At 69.1% G+C, this 20,122-nt stretch overlaps 1 protein-coding gene across 2 annotated transcripts; it reads left to right on the top strand.

The window, feature by feature from the left end:
• Positions 1 to 19,116, top strand: MARK4 (microtubule affinity regulating kinase 4). Of its 2 annotated transcripts, XM_064502947.1 has the most exons (18): positions 1 to 286; positions 4,085 to 4,282; positions 5,394 to 5,447; positions 5,532 to 5,580; positions 5,687 to 5,752; positions 5,865 to 5,935; positions 7,002 to 7,058; positions 7,203 to 7,439; positions 8,964 to 9,083; positions 10,306 to 10,405; positions 10,560 to 10,669; positions 10,753 to 10,909; positions 13,871 to 14,085; positions 15,171 to 15,274; positions 15,357 to 15,623; positions 15,697 to 15,776; positions 16,449 to 16,493; positions 17,849 to 18,060. In XM_064502947.1, the coding sequence occupies exons 1-18, from the start codon at positions 236 to 238 to the stop codon at positions 17,911 to 17,913; spliced, it is 2,046 nt and encodes a 681-aa protein (XP_064359017.1). In that variant the 5' UTR covers positions 1 to 235; the 3' UTR covers positions 17,914 to 18,060. The 2 variants fall into 2 exon arrangements, with proteins under 2 accessions (XP_064359017.1, XP_064359016.1); XM_064502946.1 differs by lacking the exon at positions 15,697 to 15,776 and having other exon boundaries at positions 17,849 to 19,116.
• The last annotated feature ends 1,006 nt before the right edge of the window (positions 19,117 to 20,122 follow it).

Genomic DNA, 20,122 nt, shown 5'->3' with positions numbered 1-20,122 from the left:
CCCCGCCCCGCCCCTGCCGCCGCCGCCGCACCGGGCCCGGCCCCGGCCCCGGCCCGGCCCCGCCTTTGTGCGCCCCGGCCCGGCCATGAGCCGCCGCTAGCGCGGCCCGGTGCTGCCCGCCGCCGCCCCGGTCGGGCCCGGTCGGCCCGGCCTCCCCGCCCCCCCCCCGGCGGGGCCCGGTCCGGCCCCGGCCCCGGTCCCGGTCCCGGTCGGCCCCGGCCTCCCGGGGGTGAAGATGTCTTCGCGCTCCGCCCTGGCGCCGGGCAACGAGCGCAACGCGGACACGGTGAGCGGCGGCGGCGGGGCCCGGCCCGGTACCGGTACCGGCGGCGGGGGGGGGGGGCACCGGGCGCGGCACCGGGCGTGGGGGGGGGGGGGAGCGGCGGGGCCTGCCGGGAGCTGCGGCCCGGACCCGCGCCGGGGGCACCGGGGGGGCTGCGGCCGGGACCGGGGGGCTGGGGTCGGTACCGGGTGGGCCTGGAGCGGGTACCGGGGGCAGCGGGGGGGTCTGAGGCCGGTACCGGGGGTCTGGGGCCGGTATCAGGGCCTGGGGTCGGTACCGGGGGCACCGGGGGGTCTGGGGCCGGTACCGGGGCCTGGGGTCGGTACCGGGGGTCACCGGGGGGGCTGAGGCCGGTACCGGGGCCTGGGGTCGGTACCGGGGAGTACCGGGGGGGTCCGGGGCTGGTACCGGGGGACACCGGGGGGGGGTCTGAGGCCGGTACCGGGGGGGTAAGGCTGGTACCGGGGCCTGGGGTCGGTACCGGGGGGGTCCGGGGCTGGTACCGGGGTCACGGGGGGGTCTGAGGCCGGTACTGGGGCCTGGGGTCGGTACTGGGGGGGTCTGGGGGGGGGGTACCGGGGGTCTGGGGGGGGGGTACCGGGGGGGGGCACCGGCCCCGGGGTGGAGGTGGGGGCCGTGGGCCTGGTCCCGGTGTACCGGGGGGGGGGGGTCAGGGGGATGAGGGGGTGCTGGGTGCGGGGGGGACACTGGTGTGACTGGGAGGGGGGACTGGTGTGACTGGGGGGGCACTGGTGGCCCCACGGCCACGTGCGTGGGGGGGACGGGGACACTGGTGGCCCCATGGCCACCTGCATGGGGGGACATTGGTGACATGATGGCTGGGGGGGGGACACAAGCTGGTGACGCTGTGACTGTCTGTGGGGGGACACTGGTGGCCCCATGTGCATGGGGGGGACGGGGACACTGGTGGCCCCATGGCCACGTGCATGGGGGGGACGTCGGTGGCACCCAGCTGCGTGCACGGGGGCAGCTTGGGGACATCGGTGACCCCGTGGCTGTGGGGACACCTGCACGTGGGTGACCCCCCCCCAAGCCATGGACGGGGGGACATTGGTGACCCCGTGGCCATGGACAAGGGGACATTGATGACCCTGTGGCCGTGGGGACACATGCCCACGGGTGACCCCGTGGCCGTGGACAGGGGGACATCGGTGACCCCATGGCCATGGAGGTGACACACGCTGATGACCCCATGGCCATGGGCAAGGGGACATTGGTGACCCCGTAGCTGTGGACAGGAGGACATTGGTGACCCCATGGCTGCTGGAGAGGGGACACCGGTGACCCTCTGCCACCCACATCGGGGACCCCCATGTGTGTCCCCATGCCTCTGGTGGCCGTGTCCCTGTCCCCACAGTGTCCCTGTCCCCGTGGTGGCCGTGGCCCTGCAGTGGCCATGGCCCTGTTCCCACCCTGTCCCCGCGGTGGCCCAGTCTGTGTCCCTGTGCCCGTGGTGGTGGTGGCCCTGTCCCCGTGGTGGCTGTGGCCCTGCACTGGCCATGTCCCCATTCCTGCCGTGGCCATGTCCTCGTGGTGGCCGTGTCCCCGTGGTGGCCATGTCCCTGTCCCCACGGTGGCCGTGTCCCTGCTGTGGCTGTGTCTCCATCACTGTGGTGGCCCTGTCCCCATGGTGGCTTTGTCTGTGTCCCCATCCCAGTGGTGGCCATGTCCCCATCCCCGTGGTGGCTCTGGCCCTGTCCCCATCCCCGTAGCGGCCGTGTCCCCGTCCTGGTGGCAGCCATGGCCCTGTCCATGCAGTGGCTGTGGCCGTGGCTGTGTCCCCATCCCCATGGTGGCAGTGTCCCTGTCCCATGATGTCCCCATCCCCATGGCAGCCATGTCCCCGTCCCTGCGGTGGCCCTGTCCCTGCGGTGGCCGTGGCCGTGTCCCCATCCTGGTGGTGGCCGTGGCCCTGTCCCCAACCTGGTGGTGGCTGTGTCCCCATCCCAGTGGTGGCCCTGTCCCCGTCCCTGTGGTGGCTGTGTCCCCATCCCCATGGTGGCAGTGTCCCTGTCCCATGGTGTCCCCATCCCCATGGCAGCCATGTCCCCGTCCCTGCGGTGGCCCTGTCCCTGTGGTGGCTGTGGCCGTGTCCCCATCCTGGTGGTGGCCGTGGCCCTGTCCCCATCCCGGTGGTGGCCCTGTCCCCGTCCCTGTGGTGGCTGTGTCCCCATCCTGGTGGTGGCCATGTCCCTGTCCCCAGGGTGTCCCCATCCCTGCAGTGGCCATGTCTCCGTGGTGGCTTTGTCCCCGTGGTGGCCACGTCCTTGTCCCCTGGCCCAGCCATGTGGCTGAAGCTGGGTGCCGGCACCCGCCTGGGGACGGGGACAGGGACAGGGACAGTGACGGGGCCGCCGGGTGGTGCCACCCCCCCCCGTCCCCGCACCCCGGGGCGCCCAGAGCACCCGGAGCGGCCGGGCGAGGCCGGGACGCGGGTGCTGAGCTGGTCCGGCCGGATCCTGCCCTGCCCGACCGGCCCGGGCGGCCTCCCCGGTGTCCCCGGCCTCCCCGGTGTCCCCAGCGTCCCCCCGTCCCCGGTGTCCCCGTCCCCGGCTGGGCTGGGGGTGTCGGGGTGGCACCCGGGACCGTGCGTGCCCACGGGTGCACAGGGCCGTGCAAGGGCGGGCGTGCGAGGGGGGCGGCCGGGGCGCACGGGGACGTCGGGGGGACGTCGGTGACGCGGGGCCGTGCACGGGGAGGGGGTCATCGCTGTGACGAGCTCGCCCGGTCTCAGCCCTGATGCCACCCTGTGCCCGCAGCTGGCGGGGGGGCGGGGGGGTGTCACTGCTGTGACGAGCTCACCCGGTCTCAGCCCTGATGCCACCCTGTTGTCCCCCCGTGCCCGCAGCTGGCGGGTGTGTGTGTGTGTGTGTGTCTCATTGCTGTGACGAGCTCGCCCGGTCTCAGCCCTGATGCCACCCTGATGCCACCCTGTGCCCGCAGCTGGCGAGCCTGGCGGGGTGGGGTATCATCGCTGTGATGAGCTCTCCCGGTCTCAGCCCTGATGCCACCCTGACGTCCCCCTGTGCCCGCAGCTGGTGTGGGGGGGGTGTCATCGCTGTGACGAGCTCACCCGGTCTCAGCCCTGATGCCACCCTGACGTCCCGCTGTGCCCGCAGCTGGCGGGGGGGGGTATCATTGCTGTGATGAGCTCGCCCGATCTCAGCCCTGATGCCACCCTGTTGTCCCCCTGTGCCCGCAGCTGGTGTGGGGGGGTGTCATCGCTGTGACGAGCTCACCCGGTCTCAGCCCTGATGCCACCCTGACGTCCCGCTGTGCCCGCAGCTGGCGGTGGGGGGTGTCATTGCTGTGATGAGCTCACCCGGTCTCAGCCCTGATGCCACCCTGATGCCACCCTGTGCCCGCAGCTGGTGTGGGGGGGGTGTCATCGCTGTGACGAGCTCACCCAGTCTCAGCCCTGATGCCACCCTGACGTCCCGCTGTGCCCGCAGCTGGTGTGGGGGGGTGTCATCGCTGTGATGAGCTCACCCGGTCTCAGCCCTGACGCCACCCTGATGCCACCCTGTGCCCGCAGCTGGTGTGGGGGGAGTGTCATCGCTGTGACGAGCTCACCCGGTCTCAGCCCTGATGCCACCCTGACGTCCCGCTGTGCCCGCAGCTGGTCTGGGGGGGGTGTCATCGCTGTGACGAGCTCTCCCGGTCTCAGCCCTGATGCCACCCTGACGTCCCGCTGTGCCCGCAGCTGGCGGGGGGGGGGGGGGTATCATCGCTGTGATGAGCTCGCCCGGTCTCAGCCCTGTCGTCCCCCCGTGCCCGCAGCTGGCGAGCCTGGCGGGGGGCCGCGCGGAGAAGGGCGCGGGCTGGGCGAGCCGCGCGCTGGGCGCCCGCTGCCGCAACTCGCTGGCCGCCGGCGCCGACGAGCAGCCCCACATCGGCAACTACCGCCTGCTGCGCACCATCGGCAAGGGCAACTTCGCCAAGGTCAAGCTGGCCCGGCACATCCTCACCGGGCGCGAGGTGGGCCGCGCGGGGGGCCGATGGGTGCCCCTGGGGGGCAACTGGTGGAGATGGGTGCCCCTGGGGTGCAGATGGGTGTCCCTGGGGGGGATTGGGGACAGATGGGTGTCCCTGGGGGGTTTTAGGGGGAGATGGGTGCCCCTGGGGGCAGATGGGTGCCCCTGGGGGGTATTAGGGGCAGGTGGGTGCCCCCCTGGGGGGATTGGGGGCAGATGGGTGCTGCTGGGGGGCATTAGGGGCAGATGAGTGTCCCTGGGGGGCAGATGGGTGTCCCTGGGGGAGGATTAGGGGTAAATAGGTGTCCCTGGGGGGCAGATGGGTGCCCCTGGGGGGGATTGGGGGCAGATGGATGCCCCTGGGGGCAGGTGGGTGTCCCTGGGGGGCAGATGGGCACCCCTGGGGGGGATTAGGGGCAGATGGGTGCAGATGGGTGTCCCTGGGGGGGATTAGGGGGAGATGGGTGCCCCCCTGGGGGGGACTGGGGGGAGATGGGTGCTGCTGGGGGGCAGATGGGTGCCCCTGGGGGGTTTTAGGGGGAGATGGGTGCCCGTGGGGGGCAGATGGGTGCCACTGGGGGGTATTAGGGGCAGGTGGGTGCCCCTGGGGGGCATTAGGGGCAGATGAGTGTCCCTGGGGGGCAGATGGGTGTCCCTGGGGGGGGGATTAGGGGCAGATGGGTGCTGCTGGGGGGCAGACAGGCACCCCTGGGGGGAATTAGGGGGAGATGGGTGCCCCTGGGGGGGGGTTGGGGGCAGATGGGCACCCCTGGGGGGGATTAGGGGCAGATGGGAGCAGATGGGTGCCCCTGGGGGGGATTAGGGGGAGATGGGTGCCCCTGGGGGGGGGTTGGGGGCAGATGGGCGTCCCTGGGGGGCAGATGGGCACCCCTGGGGGGGATTAGGGGCACATGGGAGCAGACGGGTGCCCCTGGGGGGGATTAGGGGGAGATGGGTGCCCCTGGGGGGCAGGTGGGTGTCCCTGGGGGGGATTAGGGGCAGTTGGGTGCCCTTGGGGGGCAGATGGGCACCCCTGGGGGGTCAGTGGGGGGCGAAGGGCAGCGCCGGGGGTGCCCCCACGCCCCCCCACGCCCGGGCACCCGCTTCCTTCGCAGGTGGCGATAAAAATCATCGACAAGACGCAGCTGAACCCGACCAGCCTCCAGAAGGTGGGGGGGCACCGGGGGGGTCCTGGGGGCCGTGTCCCCCCCCCCATGCCCCCCTCGCCCCCATCCCCGTGCCTTTTCCCGCAGCTCTTCCGGGAAGTTCGGATCATGAAGGGGCTGAACCACCCCAACATCGGTGAGCGGTGGGGGCGCCGGGGGGGGGCACCTGCTGCCACCCCGCGCGGTGACGGCGGGGGGGGGGACATTTGGGTGCCCCCGCTGATGACGTCCTGTCCCCGCAGTGAAACTCTTTGAGGTCATCGAGACGGAGAAGACGCTCTACCTGGTGATGGAGTACGCCAGCGCCGGTGAGCCCCGCACCCTTGGGTGCCCCCCCCGCAGTGGGTGCTGGCCCCCCCGCGTCCCCAGGGTGCCCCCGTCGGGGTGCCTGGGTGCAGGCACCCATGGGCGTCTCCGCAGGGGAGGTCTTCGACTACCTGGTGTCCCACGGGCGGATGAAGGAGAAGGAGGCGCGGGCCAAGTTCAGACAGGTCGGCGGGCGCCGGGCGGGTGGCACGGGGCTGGGGACGTCGCGGGGGACGTGGTGCCACGCTGGCGTGGGGCTGGGGACATCGTGGGGGACATGTTACCACCCTGGTTTGGGGCTGGGGACATCGTGGGGGCAGCGATTTGCCCTGGCGTGGGGCTGGGGACATCGTGGGGGCCTGGTTATGGGACGGGGTGGTGGCACTGTCCTGGCGTGGGGCTGGGGACATCATGGGGGATGTGGTACCACCCTGGCGTGGGGCTGGGGACATCTTGGGGGCCTGGCATGGGACAAGGGGGATGGCACTGTCCTGGCATGGGGCTGGGGACATCGTGGGGGCAGCGATCTGCCCTGGCGTGGGGCTGGGGACATCATGAGGGACATGTTACCACCCTGGTTTGGGGCTGGGGACATCGTGGGGGCAGCGATTTGCCCTGGTGTGGGGCTGGGGACATTGTGGGGGCCTGGTTATGGGACAGGGTGGTGGCACTGTCCTGCTGTGGGGCTGGGGACATCATGGGGGATTTGGTACCACCCTGGTATGGGGCTGGGGACATCGTGGGGGCCTGGCATGGGACAAAGGGATGGCACTGTCCTGGCATTGGGCTGGGGACATCGTGGGGGCAGCGATCTGCCCTGGCATGGGGCTGGGGACATCATGGGGGACATGTTACCACCCTGGTTTGGGGCTGGGGACATCGTGGGGGCAGCGATCTGCCCTGGCGTGGGGCTGGGGACATCGCGGGGGACAGGGTACCACCCTGGCGTGGGGCTGGGGACATCGCGGGGGCCTGGCACCAAGGGACGCCCACGGGGGCTGCGCCGGGCCACCGTTACGCTGGGGGCAGGGTGGCCGCGGGGACACGTGCCGGGGACACGTGGGCAGGATCAATCCCCCCGGGGCGCCCGGCTGCGGCATCGATCGGGGCCGGCGAGGGGCCAGGGCAGGCGAGGGGGGTCCCAGCGGGCACCGGGGGGGGGGGCTGGAAGACCTCGGGGGGGCACAGCGGGCACCGGGGGGGCTGGCAGGCCACCGGGGGCCACCAGGCTCACGCCCGCTCTGTCCCCAGATCGTCTCGGCCGTGCACTACTGCCACCAGAAGAACATCGTCCACCGGGACCTCAAGGTGAGACCCGGTGCCCGACGTGGGGCCCTTCCCGGCGTCCCTGGGCCCTTCCCGGCATCCCTGGGCCCTTCCCGGTGTCCCCGTGCCCTTCCCGGCGTCCCCGGGCCGCTACGCGGTGCCCGACGGGGTGCCCGGTGCCCGCAGGCCGAGAACCTGCTGCTGGACGCCGACGCCAACATCAAGATCGCCGACTTCGGCTTCAGCAACGAGTTCACGCTGGGCTCCAAGCTGGACACGTTCTGCGGGTCGCCGCCCTACGCCGCCCCCGAGCTCTTCCAGGGCAAGAAGTACGACGGCCCCGAGGTCGACATCTGGAGCCTGGGCGTCATCCTCTACACCCTGGTCAGCGGCTCCCTGCCCTTCGACGGGCACAACCTCAAGGTGGGCACCCTGGTTGGTGTCTCCCGCCCTTGGGTGGGCGCAAGGTCAAGGTGGGCACCCTGGGCATCCTCCTGGGCACCCTGGTTGGTGTCTCCCTGCCCTTGGATGGGCACAAGGTCAAGGTGGGCACTCTGGGCATCCTCCTGGACACCCTGGTTGGTGTCTCCGTGTCCTTGGATGGGCACAAGGTCAAGGTGGGTACCCTGGGCATCATCCTGGACACCCTGGTTGGTGTCTCCCTGCCTTTGGATGGGCACAAGGTCAAGGTGGGCACCCCGAATGTCATCCTGGGCACCCTGGTTGGTGTCTCCCTGCCCTTGGATGGGCGCAAGGTCAAGGTGGGCAACCTGGGCATGATCCTGGGCACCCTGGTTGGTGTCTCTGTGTCCTTGGATGGGCACAAGGTCAAGGTGGGCACCCTGGGCATCATCCTGGACACCCTGGTTGGTGTCTCCCTGCCCTTGGATGGGCACAAGGTCAAGGTGGGCACCCTGGGCATCATCCTGGACACCCTGGTTGGTGTCTCCGTGTCCTTGGATGGGCACAAGGTCAAGGTGGGCACCCTGGGCGTCCTCCTGGGCACCCTGGTTGGTGTCTCCGTGTCCTTGGATGGGCGCAAGGTCAAGGTGGGCACCCTGGGCATCCTCCTGGACACCCTGGTTGGTGTCTCCGTGTCCTTGGATGGGCACAAGGTCAAGGTGGGCACCCTGGGCATCATCCTGGACACCCTGGTTGGTGTCTCCGTGTCCTTGGATGGGCACAAGGTCAAGGTGGGCACCCTGGGCATCATCCTGGACACCCTGGTTGGTGTCTCCGTGTCCTTGGATGGGCACAAGGTCAAGGTGGGCACCCTGGGTGGCATCCTGGACACCCTGGTTGGTGTCTCTGTGTCCTTGGATGGGCACAAGGTCAAGGTGGGCACCCTGGGCATGATCCTGGACACCCTGGTTGGTGTCTCCCTGCCCTTGGATGGGCGCAAGGTCAAGGTGGGCACCCTGGTTGGTGTCTCTGTGTCCTTGGATGGGCGCAAGGTCAAGGTGGGCAACCTGAGTGTCATTCTGGGCACCCTGGTTGGTGTCTCCGTGTCCTTGGATGGGCGCAAGGTCAAGGTGGGCACCCTGGGCATCCTCCTGGGCACCCTGGTTGGTGTCTGTCTGCCCTTGGATGGGCGCAAGGTCAAGGTGGGCACCCTGGGCATCCTCCTGGGCACCCTGGTTGGTGTCTCTGTGTCCTTGGATGGGCGCAAGGTCAAGGTGGGCACCCTGGTTGGTGTCTCTGTGTCCTTGGATGGGCACAAGGTCAAGGTGGGCACCCTGGGTGGCATCCTGGACACCCTGGTTGGTGTCTCCCTGCCCTTCGACAGGCACAGCCATGGGGGGGGCACAGGGTGTCTGAGGGGGCCCTGTGGGGCAAATCTGGGGCCGAGAGGTGCCACAGGGGGACAAGGAGGCTCCGGGGGTCGTTGCCCGTTCCCGGGTGGCAGCACCCATCCTGTGCCCGCGCCCTGACCCGTGCCGCCCGCAGGAGCTGCGGGAGCGGGTGCTGCGGGGCAAGTACCGGGTGCCCTTCTACATGTCGACCGACTGCGAGAACATCCTGCGCCGCTTCCTGGTGCTGAACCCGGCCAAGCGCTGCACCCTCGAGGTGAGGCCGCGGCGGGGGGGCCTCGATGGGTGCGGGGGGGCCTAGGTGGGTGCACCCGCCCAGCCCTGCCTCCAGCAGCTGGAGGAGCGGCTGAGGGTGTCTAACGATGCCCGTGCAGCCCCTAATGACAGCCCCTGTGGTGCCCGTGCCACCTCTCATGGTGTTTGTGCCACCACTGACAGTGCCAGTACACCCCTAATGACATCCGTGCCACCCCTAATGACATCGTGCAACCCCTAATGACATCCATGCCACCCCTAGTGGTGCCCGTGCCACCTCTTATGGTGTCTGTGCCACCCCGATGATACCGTGCAACCCCTAATGACATCTGTGCCACCTCTCATGGTGCCCGTGACACCTCTCATGATGTCTGTGCCACCCCTAATGACATCGTGCAACCCCTAATGACATCTGTGCCACCTCTCATGGTGCCTATGACACCTTTAACGGTGCCAGCACACCCCTAACGGTGCCTGTGCCACCCTTAATGACATCCATGCCATCCCTAATGACGTCCATGCCACCTTTAAGGACATTTGTGCCCCCCAACGATGCTGGTGCCACCCCAGTGACATCCATGCCACCTTTAATGACATTTGTGCCCCCCAACGATGCTGGTGCCACCCCAATGACATCCATGCCACCTCTAATGACATCCATGCCACCTTTAATGACATTTATGCCCCCCCTAACGATGCTGGTGCTACCCCTAATGACATCCATGCCATCTCTAATGACATCCACGCCATCTTTAATGACATTTGTGCCCCCCCAACGATGCTGGTGCCACCCCAATGACATCCATGCCACCTCTAATGACATCCACGCCATCTTTAATGACATTTGTGCCCCCCCTAACGATGCTGGTGCTACCCCTAATGACATCCATGCCACCTCTAATGACATCCACGCCATCTTTAATGACATTTATGCCCCCCCTAACGATGCTGGTGCTACCCCTAATGACATCCATGCCACCTCTAATGACATCCACGCCATCTTTAATGACATTTGTGCCCCCCCAACGATGCTGGTGCCACCCCAGTGACATCCATGCCACCCCTGATGCCAACCCTAGCGATGCCCAGGCACCCCAGCAACGCTCGTGCCACCCCTAATGGCATCCAGGCCACCCCTAACGGTGCTCATGCCCCCCGATGACATCCGTGCCACCCCCAACGGTCCCCGCGCCACCCTAACGACGTCCCCCGCTCTGCCGCAGCAAATCATGAAGGACAAGTGGATCAACATCGGCTACGAGGGCGACGAGCTGAAGCCCTACAAGGAGCCCGAGGAGGACTTCGGGGACGCCAAGCGCATCGGTGAGGGCGCGGGGCCACCCGGGCACCCAAGGGTGGGTCTCCTAGAGCAGGGCAGGGCGCTGGGGACCGTCCCTTCCCCGGGCGGGGTGGCGTGCCACCATCTGGCGGGTGGCCCGGCTGGGACCCAGGCGTCCCCTGCCTTACGTCCCCGCAGAGGTGATGGTGGGCATGGGCTACACCCGGGAGGAGATCAAGGAGTCCCTGAGCAACCAGAAGTACAACGAGGTGACGGCCACCTACCTCCTGCTGGGCAGGAAGAACGAGGTGAGACGGGTGCCGGCGGGGCCCAGGCGTCCGGGGCGGCTGGCCGCGGCAGGGCACCCGTGACGGGCGCGCGGGGCTCGCAGGTGGAGGCGGGCGAGTCGCGCACGGGCAGCACCCTCTCCCTGGCCCGGGTGCGGGCACCCAGCGAGGTGGCCAACGGCACGGGCAAGGCGGCGGCGCACGGCAAGGGCCAGCGCGGGGCCGGCACCTACCACCGGCAGCGGCGGCACAGCGACTTCTGTGAGTGTCCCCTGGGGCGGCCCGTGGGGTGGGCACCCAGGCCCATGGCCCATGGGGGGCATGGGGGGCACCCAGACCCATGTCCATGGGGTGCGGGGTGAGGTGGGCACCCAATCCCATGTCTATGGGGCGCAGGGTGAGGTGGGCACCCAATCCCATGTCCATGGGGTGCGGGGTGAGGTGGGCACCCAATCCCATGTCCATGGGGAGCAGGTCAGGATGGGCACCCTGTCCCATGTCCATGGGGTGCGGGGTGAGGTGGGCACCCAGGCCCATGTCCATGGGGCGCAGGGTGAGGTGGGTACCCAGGCCCATGACCCATTGGGTGCAGGATGGGCACCCAAGACCCATGTCCCATGGGGTGCAGGGTGAAGTGGGCACCCAATCCCATGTCTATGGGGCGCAGGGTGAGGTGGGCACCCAGTCCCGTGGGGAGCAGGTCAGGTTGGGCACCCAATCCCATATCCATGGGGTGCAGGGTGAGGTGGGCAGCCAGGCCCATGACCCATTGGGTGCAGGTTGGGCACCCAGACCCATGTCCATGGGGTGCAGGGCAAGGTGGGCACCCAGACCCATATCCATGGGGTGCAGGTTGGGCACCCAGACCCATGTCCATGGGGTGCAGGGCAAGGTGGGCACCCAGACCCATATCCATGGGGTGCAGGTTGGGCACCCAGACCCATGTCCATGGGGTGCAGGGCAAGGTGGGCACCCAGACCCATGTCCATGGGGAGCAGGTCAGGATGGGCACCCAGGCCCATGTCCATGGGGCGCAGGGTGAGGTGGGTACCCAGGCCCATGACCCGTTGGGTGCAGGATGGGCACCCAAGACCCATGTCCCATGGGGTGCAGGGTGAGGTGGGCACCCAATCCCATCTCCATGGGGAGCAGGTCAGGATGGGCACCCAGACCCATATCCATGGGGTGCAGGGTGAGGTGGGCACCCAATCCCATGTCTATGGGGCGCAGGGTGAGGTGGGCACCCAGACCCATGTCCATGGGGAGCAGGTCAGGATGGGCACCCAGGCCCATGTCCATGGGTCGCAGGGTGAGGTGGGTACCCAGGCCCATGACCCGTTGGGTGCAGGATGGGCACCCAGACCCATGTCCCATGGGGCGCAGGGTGAGGTGGGCACCCAATCCCATGTCCATGGGGAGCAGGTCAGGATGGGCACCCAGACCCATATCCATGGGGCACAGGGCGAGGTGGGCACCCAGTCCCATGTCCCATGGGGTGCAGGGTGGTCTCCCAGGCCCACGACCCATTGGGTGCAGGACGAGGTGGGCACCCAGGCCCATGTCCATGGGGCGCAGGGCAAGCTGGGCACCCAGTCCCATGTCCATGGGCCCGAGGGCAGGGTGGGCACCCAGACCCATGTCCATGGGGTGCAGGTCAGGATGGGCACCCAGACCCATGTCCATGGGGTGCAGGGTGGGTACCCAAGCCCATGACCCATTGATTGCATGGTGGGCGCCCAGTCCCATGTCCATGGGGCGCAGGGTAAGGTGGGCACCCAAGACCCATGTCCCATGGGGCGCAGGGTGAGGTGGGCACCCAGTCCCATGGGGAGCAGGTCAGGATGGGCACCCAGACCCATATCCATGGGGCGCAGGGTGAGGTGGGCACCCAATCCCATATCCATGGGACACAGGGCGAGGTGGGCACCCAGTCCCATGTCCCATGGGGTGCAGGGTGGTCTCCCAGGCCCACGACCCATTGGGTGCAGGACGAGATGGGCACCCAGACCCATGTCCCATGGGGTCAGGGCAAGCTGGGCACCCAGTCCCATGTCCATGGGCCCGAGGGCAGGATGGGCACCCAGACCCATGTCCATGGGGTGCAGGTCGGGATGGGCACCCAGACCCATGTCCATGGGGTGCAGGGTGGGTACCCAAGCCCATGACCCATTGATTGCATGGTGGGCGCCCAGTCCCATGTCCATGGGGCGCAGGGTAAGGTGGGCACCCAGGCCCATGTCCATGGGGTGCAGGGTGAGGTGGGCACCCAGGCCCATGACCCATTGGGTGCAGGATGGGCACCCAGTCCCATGTCCATGGGGCGCAGGGTGAGGTGGGCACCCAGGCCCATGACCCATTGGGTGCAGGATGGGCACCCAAGACCCATGTCCCATGGGGCGCAGGGTGAGGTGGGCACCCAATCCCATCTCCATGGGGAGCAGGTCAGGATGGGCACCCAGACCCATATCCATGGGGTGCAGGACGAGATGGGCACCCAGTCCCATGTCCATGGGGCGCAGGGTGAGGTGGGCACCCAATCCCATCTCTATGGGGAGCAGGTCAGGATGGGCACCCAGACCCATGTCCATGGGGTGCAGGATGGGCACCCAAGACCCATGTCCCATGGGGCTCAGGGTGAGGTGGGCACCCAGTCCCATGGGGAGCAGGTCAGGATGGGCACCCAGACCCATATCCATGGGATGCAGGGTGAGGTGGGCACCCAATCCCATGTCCATGGGGAGCAGGTCAGGATGGGCACCCAGACCCATATCCATGGGGTGCAGGGTGAGGTGGGCACCCAGTCCCATGGGGAGCAGGTCAGGATGGGCACCCAGACCCATATCCATGGGATGCAGGGTGAGGTGGGCACCCAATCCCATGTCCATGGGGAGCAGGTCAGGATGGGCACCCAGTCCCATGTCCATGGGGCGCAGGGTGAGGTGGGCACCCAGTCCCATGTCCATGGGGCACAGGGCAAGGTGGGCACCCAGGCCCATGCCTGTGGAGTTCAGGGTGGTCTCCCAGGCCCACGACCCATTGGGTGCAGGACGAGATGGGCACCCAGACCCATGTCCCATGGGGCGCAGGGCAAGCTGGGCACCCAGTCCCACGTCCATGGGCCCGAGGGCAGGGTGGGCCGCCGCCCCACACCCCGTGGGGCGCGGGGGCGAGCCGGGCCGGGCGGCAGCCCCCCGGCCCTGACGGGGCACCCGGCGGCGGCAGGCGGCCCCTCGCCGGCGCCCGCCCACCCCAAGCGCAGCCCCACGAGCGCGGGCGACGCGGAGCTCAAGGAGGAGCGGCTGCCGGCCCGGCGCGCCAGCGGCAGCGTGGGGGGGGCCGGGCGCGCCGTGCCCCCCTCCAGCCCCATGGTCAGCAGCGCCAACAACCCCAACAAGGCCGAGATCCCCGAGCGGCACAAGGACGGCGCTGCCAACACGGTGGGCACCGCGCGGGGGGGGGGGCGGGGCGGGGGGCCGGGGGGGGCATGGGGGGTGGTGGGCAGGGTACGGAGCCGCAGGCACCCCTGGGACCGAGCGAGCAGGGTGCTGGCACCCCCAGGGCTGGGAGATCAGGGTGCAGGCACCCTTGGGACCAAGCGGGAAGGGTGTCAGCACCCCCGGGACCCAGGGATCAGGGTGCAGGCACCCCTGGGACCGAGCGAGCAGGGTGCTGGCACCCCCAGGGCTGAGAGATCAGGGTGCCAGCACCCTTGGGACCAAGCGGGAAGGGTGTCAGCACCCCCGGGACCCAGGGATCAGGGTGCTGGTGCCCCTGGGACCGAGCGAGCAGGGTGCTGGCACCCCCAGGGCTGGGAGATCAGGGTGCCAGCACCCTTGGGACCAAGCGGGAAGGGTGTCAGCACCCCCGGGACCCAGGGATCAGGGTGCTGGTGCCCCTGGGACCAAGCGAGCAGAGTGCAGGCACCCCCAGGGCTGGGAGATCAGGGTGCTGCTGCCCCTGGGACCAAGCAAGCAGGGTGCTGGTGCCCCCAGGGCTGGGAGATCAGGGTGCAGGCACCCTTGGGACCAAGCGAGCAGAGTGCAGGCACCCCCAGGGCTGGGAGATCAGGGTGCTGCTGCCCCTGGGACCGAGCAAGCAGGGTGCAGGCACCCTTGGGACCAAGCAAGCAGGGTGCCAGCACCCCCAGGACTGAGATATCAGGGTGCAGGCACCCTTGGGACCAAGTAAGCAGGGTGCAGGCACCCTTGGGACCAAGTGGGCAGGGTGCTGGCACCCCCAGGACCAAGCAAGCAGGGTGCAGGCACCCCCAGGGCTGGGAGATCAGGGTGCTGGTGCCCCTGGGACCAAGCAAGCAGGGTGCCAGCACCCCCAGGACCAAGCAAGCAGGGTGCTTGCACCCCCAGGGCTGAGGAATCAGGGTGCTGGTGCCCCTGGGACTGAGCAAGCAGGGTGCAGACACCCTTGGGGCTGCGAGATCCGGGTGCGGGCACCCTCAGGACCAAGCGAGCAGGGCGGCAGCACCCCTGGGTGCCGAGCGCTGAGGGTGCCCGTGGCCTTGCAGAACAACATCCCGTCGAGCGTGATGGCGCGCCGCAACACCTACGTGTGCACCGAGCGCCCGGGCGCCGAGCGCCACTCGCTGCTGCAGAACGGCAAGGAGAACAGGTCGGTAGAGCCGCCGGCACCCATGGGTGCTGGGAGACCCCCTCGCACCGTGCACCGCCCTCACCGCCGCCTCTCCCCCCAGCTCGGCGGGCAGCCGGGTGCCGCCGGCGTCGCCCTCCAGCCACAGCATCGCCGCCGCCGCCGCCTCCTCGGAGCGGGCCCGCCTGGCGCGGGGCACCGCGGGGCGCAGCACCTTCCACGGGGGCCACGTGCGGGACCGGCGGGCCGGGGCGCCCAACGGGCCGCCCGCCTCGCCCACCCTGGCCCCCGAAGCCTCGCCGCTGCCCCAGAGCCGCTCGCGTGCCACCTCCAACCTCTTCAGCAAGCTCACCTCCAAGCTGACGCGCAGGTGAGGGTGCCGGCGCCCGCCGGGGTCCCGCTCGCCCGCCCGCCCGCTGCTCACGCGCTTCTCTCTCTTCCAGGGTCACTCTTGACCCCTCTAAGCGGCAGAGCTCTAATAGGTGCGTCTCGGGTGCCACCACGCCGCAAGGAGCCAAAATCAGTAAGTGCGGCACCCGCCCGGCGCTGGGGCACCCTGCTTGGCTCCTTTCCCTTCTCTCTTTCGCTGCCTCTCGCCCTTTGCTGCGGGCACCGGGGGGTTGGGGGGGGACGGATGGCGACGGCTCCGCGATGGTGGCACCGTTGGGTGGGGATGGTGCCACGTGATGGGACGGTGCCACCTGATGTGGGGATGGTGGTGGCCTCCAAAGAGGGCATGAGCCAGAGGGGTTGGTGCCCCCCCAACGTGGGGATGGTGGTGCCCCCCAAAGTGGTCATGGTCCATGGGGGATGGTGCCACCCAACATGGGGATGGTGGTGGCCCCCAAAGTGGTCATGGTCCACGGGGGATGGTGCCACCCAACATGGGGATGGTGCCCCCCAACATGGGGACGGTGCCCCCCAACGTGGGCATGGTCCATGGGGGACGGTGCCACCCAACATGGGGATGGTGCCCCCCAACATGGGGATGGTGGTGGCCCCAAAGTGGTCATGGTCCATGGGGGATGTTGCTGCCCAACATGGGGATGGTGGTGGCCCCCAAAGTGGTCATGGTCCATGGGGGATGTTGCCACCCAACATGGGGATGGTGGTGGCCCCCAAAGTGGTCATGGCCCTCGAGGGGACGGTGCCCCCATAGCACCCGGTGGGTGACGGTGCCCTGTGTCCCCCCCAGGGTCGCAGACGAACCTGAGAGAATCGGGGGACCTGCGCTCACAAGGTAGGTGCCACCACCCTGGGGTGCCCACCCACCCGCCTGGGCGGCCCTGGTGCTGGGGGGGGGGGCTGGAGCCAGCCCTGACCCCTGCCCTGGGGCACCCGGTGCCCCCCAGGACCACCTGGTGACCCCAGTGCCCAAACCTGCCCACCCCGTGGCCCCCCTGTGTCCTGGTGCCCATGCCATGCCCACCTTGGTGTCCTCGTGCCCATGCCATGGCCACCCCAAACCTGCATGGGTGTCCCCAGTGCCCACGCTGTGCTCTGTGGGTGTCCCCAGTGCCCACACCATGCCTGACGGGTGTCCCCGATGCCCAGGCCGTGCCCAGTGGTTGTCCCCAGTGCCCATGGGGTACCCACCCTGGTGTCCCCACTGCCCACGCCATGCCCAATGCGTGTCCCCAATGCCCAAGCCATGCCCAATGCGTGTCCCCAATGCCCATGCCCACCCTGATGTCCCCAATGCCCACGCCATGCCCAACAGGTGTCCTTGATGCCCAAGCCATGCCCAATGCGTGTCCCCAATGCCCATGCCATGCCCACCCTGGTGTCCCCAATGCCCATGCCCACCCTGGTGTCCATGATGCCCATGCCATGCCCAATGGGTGTCCCCAATGCCCAAGCCATGTCCACCCCGGTGTCCCTGATGCCCAGGCCATGCCCACCATGGTGTCCCCAATGCCCATGCCATGCCCAATGGGTGTCCCCAATGCCCATGCCCACCCTGGTGTCCCCAATGCCCATGCCATGCCCAATGCGTGTCCCCAATGCCCAAGCCATGTCCACCCCGGTGTCCCTGATGCCCAGGCCATGCCCACCATGGTGTCCCCAATGCCCATGCCATGCCCAATGGGTGTCCCCAATGCCCAAGCTGTGCCCACCATGGTGTCCCCAATGCCCATGCCCACCCTGGTGTCCCCAATGCCCATGCCATGCCCAATGGGTGTCCCCAATGCCCATGCCCACCTTGGTGTCCCCAATGCCCATGCCATGCCCAATGGGTGTCCCCAGTGCCCATGCCATGCCCAACAGATGTCCTTGATGCCCATGCCATGGCCACCCTGGTGTCCCCAATGCTCATGCCCACCGTGGTGTCCCCAATGCCCAAGCTGTGCCCACCATGGTGTCCCCGATGCCCATGCCCACCCTGGTGTCCCCAATGCCCATGCCATGCCCAATGGGTGTCCCCAATGCCCATGCCATGCCCAACAGATGTCCTTGATGCCCATGCCATGGCCACCCTGGTGTCCCCAATGCTCATGCCCACCGTGGTGTCCCCCATGCTCGGGCCATGCCCAACGGGGGTCCCCCATGCCCATGCCCACACCATGCCCCCTTCTTCCCCCCCACCCCCCGCAGTTGCCATCTACCTTGGGATCAAAAGGAAGCCGAACCCCGGCTGCTCCGATTTCCCTGGCATGTGAAGGTGACGAGCGCCCGGCCGGCCGAGGCGGTGCTGGCGGCGCTGCGTCAGGCCGCGCTGGCGGCGGGCTGCCGGGCGCGCCAGGCCCAGCCCTTCCTGCTCTCCTGCACCCGCGACCGGGGCCCCGGCGCGCCCTTCTGCCACTTCGAGGCCGAGGTGTGCCGCCTGCCGCCCCTCGGCCTCACCGGCGTGCTCTTCCGGCGCCTGGCCGGCACCGCCCCGGCCTTCCGCGCCGCCCTGGCCGAGGTGGCCGGCCGCCTGCAGCTCTAGCACCCTTGGGTGCACCGGCTCTGGGTGCTGCATCGGCACCTGGGGATGCACCGGCACCCGTGGGTGCATTGGCTGCAGGGCTGCACCGGCTCCGGGACCCCCCGAGGCTGCACCGGCTCCGGGGGCTGCACCGGCACCCATGGGTGCATTGGCTGCACCAGCTCCCGGGGATGCACCAGCACCCATGGGTGCATTGGCTGCACCGGCTCCAGGGGCTGCACCGGCACCCGCGGGTGCATTGGCTGCAGGGCTGCACCGGCTCCGGGACCCCCCGAGGCTGCACCGGCTCCGGGGGCTGCACCGGCACCCATGGGTGCATTGGCTGCACCGGCTCCCGGGGATGCACCAGCACCCATGGGTGCATTGGCTGCACCGGCTCCAGGGGCTGCACCGGCACCCGCGGGTGCATTGGCTGCAGGGCTGCACCGGCTCCGGGACCCCTGAGGCTGCACCGGCTCCGGGGGCTGCGCTGGCACCCATGGGTGCACCGGCTTTGGGTGCTGCACGGCTCTGGGACCCCGATGGATGCACCGGGACCCCGACGGCTGCACCGGAGGCTGCACCGGGTCTGGGACCCCCAAGGCTGCACCAGCACCCAGGGGTGCACCGGCTCCGGGACCCCCGAGGCTGCGTCGGCACCCGGCGTTGCACCGGCTCTGGGACCCTGACGGCCGCTCCGGAGGCTGCGCCGGCTCCGGCACCCATGGGTGCTCCCGGGAGCCGTCGGCTCTGGCACTTTGGGGACCATCGGCTTGGCGATTCGGGGATGGGGGGCACCCTGGGCCCGGCTGCGGGTCCCCACCCTGCGCCCCGGGGTGGCCCCGCGCCGGCACCCAGCCCTGTACATACCGGCGCCGGCTCCGGCCTCGGCCCATTTTTAAGTTATTCCTGCCCCGGTCTGTACCCCGCCCCCAATAAACATAGGAAACCCGTGGCCGTCCCGCCTGGCACCCGGCACCCAGCACCCGGCTCGCTGCCCCGCCGGGACCCAGGCGTCCGGGCCCCGGGGCGTGGGCAGAGTTAAGGTGAAGTTGTGCCCACGGGGGGCCAGGTGGGTAGACGGTGCTCCGGGGTGGTGGGGGACACGGGCAGGGCACCCTTGGGTGCCTTAAGGGTGGTGGGGACAGAGGTGACTCTCCAGCCCCGGACACCTGGGCCCCCAACAGGCCCAGAGCGATGCCAACACCGTCCCCAACACCCGGGTCCCCAACAGGCTCAGTGATGCCAACACCGTCCCCAACACCCGGACGCCTGGGTCCCCAACAGGCCCAGAGTGATGCCAACAGCGTTCCCAACACCCGGATGCTGGGGTCCCCAACAGGCTCGGAGTGATGCCAACACCGTTCCCAACACCTGGACACCTGGGTCCCCAACAGGCCCAGACCGATGCCAGCACTGTCCCCAACACCCAGGTCCCCAACAGGCCCAGAGTGATGCCAACACCGTCCCCAACACCCGGACGCTGGGGTCCCCAACAGGCTCGGAGTGATGCTAACACCATCCTCAACACCCAGACGCTGGGGTCCCCAATGGGCCCAGAGTGATGCCAACACCGTTCCCAACACCTGGACACCTGGGTCCCCAACAGGCCCAGACTGATGCCAACACTGTCCCCAACACCCAGACGCCGGGGTCCCCAACAGGCCCAGAGCGATGCCAACACTGTCCCCAACACCCGGGTCCCCAACAGGCTCAGTGATGCCAACACCATCCCCAACACCCAGACGCGGGGGTCCCCAACAGGCCCAGAGCGATGCCAACACCGTCCCCAACACCCAGGTCCTCAACAGGCCCAGAGCGATGCCAACACCATCCCCAACACCCGGACGCGGGGGTCCCCAACAGGCCCAGAGTGATGCCAACACTGTCCCCAACACCTGGGTCCCCAACAGGCCCAGAGTGATGCCAACACCGTCCCCAACACCCGGACGCCAGGGTCC

The sequence above is a fragment of the Dromaius novaehollandiae genome, chromosome 34 (assembly GCF_036370855.1).
Source record: "Dromaius novaehollandiae isolate bDroNov1 chromosome 34, bDroNov1.hap1, whole genome shotgun sequence".
Classification (NCBI taxonomy): domain Eukaryota; kingdom Metazoa; phylum Chordata; class Aves; order Casuariiformes; family Dromaiidae; genus Dromaius; species Dromaius novaehollandiae.
The sequence above is the reverse complement of the archived record's forward strand: the minus strand, read 5'-3'. Positions and strand labels throughout refer to the sequence as shown.